This window comes from Galeopterus variegatus, unplaced genomic scaffold, assembly GCF_000696425.1.
Source record: "Galeopterus variegatus unplaced genomic scaffold, G_variegatus-3.0.2 Scaffold6710, whole genome shotgun sequence".
Taxonomy (NCBI): Eukaryota; Metazoa; Chordata; class Mammalia; order Dermoptera; family Cynocephalidae; genus Galeopterus; species Galeopterus variegatus.
This window is the reverse complement of record NW_007732821.1, coordinates 74990-76469: the sequence shown is the minus strand read 5'-3', so window position 1 is coordinate 76469 and position 1480 is coordinate 74990. Positions and strand designations below refer to the sequence as shown.

At 55.3% G+C, this 1480-nt stretch overlaps 1 protein-coding gene across 2 annotated transcripts in view; it reads right to left on the bottom strand.

Moving 5' to 3' along the window:
• GTPBP6 (GTP binding protein 6 (putative)) overlaps nucleotides 1-1480 on the bottom strand; it is a 20066-nt gene that overhangs the window by 9339 nt on the left and 9247 nt on the right. For both annotated transcript variants that reach the window (XM_008591158.1, XM_008591157.1), the window contains exons 5-6: nucleotides 1299-1360; nucleotides 231-389 (exon numbers count right to left, since the gene is read on the bottom strand). In XM_008591158.1, coding sequence (XP_008589380.1) covers nucleotides 231-389; nucleotides 1299-1360 — 221 coding nt within the window. The remainder of the gene's footprint in view (nucleotides 1-230; nucleotides 390-1298; nucleotides 1361-1480) is intronic.

Below are 1480 nucleotides of genomic sequence, written 5' to 3'. Positions count from 1 at the left end.
AAAAAAAAAAAAAAAAAAGAGGAAGATGTCCTCTCTCTCCACAAAGAACAGTAGGCAGGCATGGTCCTGGGGGACCAGGCCGGGGAGCCCCGAGAAGTACAAGGCACTTTGCAGCTTGGCAGAGTCCCCTGCCAACCGCCACGAACAAGACGTCTCAGTGTTTGTGAACGGATTCTCCTATGACACATCAGCCTTGTGTGAGTGGGGAGCTACTCTGGGATCTCTCTCACCACAGTTGGTGTAGCCCACCACGGAGACCACCGGGAACTCCCGCCGCGTCCGCTGCTTGCGCAGGAGATGTCTCTTCTTCCTCAGTTTCTCCAGGGCCTTCCGAATCTTGATTTCCTTTTCTTTCAAGAGACGCCGCTGAACCTGCTTGAAAGATTCTCCTAAAAAGACCAGAGACGGCAAGTCGGTGAGCAAAATGTCAGGAAATGAAAAAGAAGCCAGCTGTGCCACTGAAGGTCCCAGGGGGTGTGGGCCTGCCAACCCCAGGGCACTTAAGGACCCGCCTGGCCTGCCATCCCCAGGCAGATCCTGCCCCACCCAGTCCTGTTCTGTGAGAATAGGTTCTGCTGGCGGAAGGCGGCCTTGACCCTGGACTTTCACCCTGTGAGGTCGAAAGCTCCCCTTGAGCTGGGAGGAAGTGAAGCTGGAGGGGGCACCTCAGAGGACAGCCAGGATGGTGTCTGCTGTGGGCTGAAAAGGGACCCCAAAAGGTGTGTCCACATCCTAACCCCAGAACCTGGAATGGGACCTATGTAGAAATAGGATCTTGGCAGACGTAATTAAGGATTTTGAGATAAGGTCATCCTGGATCAGGGTGGCCCTAAATCCAGTGACAGGTGTCCTCATAAGAGACAGAAAAGGAGACACAGACACAGAGAAGCCACTTGAAGATGGAGGCAGAGACTGGAGTGATGTGGTCACAAGCCCCGGGATGCCTGGAGCCACCAGGAGCTAGAAGAGGTAGGAAGGATCCTGCCCTGGAGCCTCTGGAGGGAGCATGGCCCTGCCTCACCTGGATCTCACACTTCTGCCTCCAGAACTGAGACAGGACAAATTCCTGTCGTGTTAAGCCTCCCAGTGTGTGGTCATTTCTTAGACCAGACCTAGAGAACTACTACGATGTCCTAATTTGCCTGAACATTAACACAAGACGAAGTCCATGTTCAGCCTCACCCGTCAGGATCTTTCTGGGCTGCCCTCCCCTCTCCAGGGCTGGCCAATGTTGACAGCCCCCCATCCAGGCACCCAGTGACAACCATGGATGCCGTGCACATGCAGTGACACATTACCTGAGCCCATGATGTAGCGGGAGCCCCCTCTTCGCCCATCCAGGTCATTTTTCAGGTTTGACCTGGAATTGAAATGGGACGACTTACTAGCTGCAGATACGTCCCTCCCAGAGAGAGCTAAGTGGAGGCAATGGTTCGAAAGCGCAGGCGAGGGGGACACGTGGCCGGGGGGGGGGGGGGGG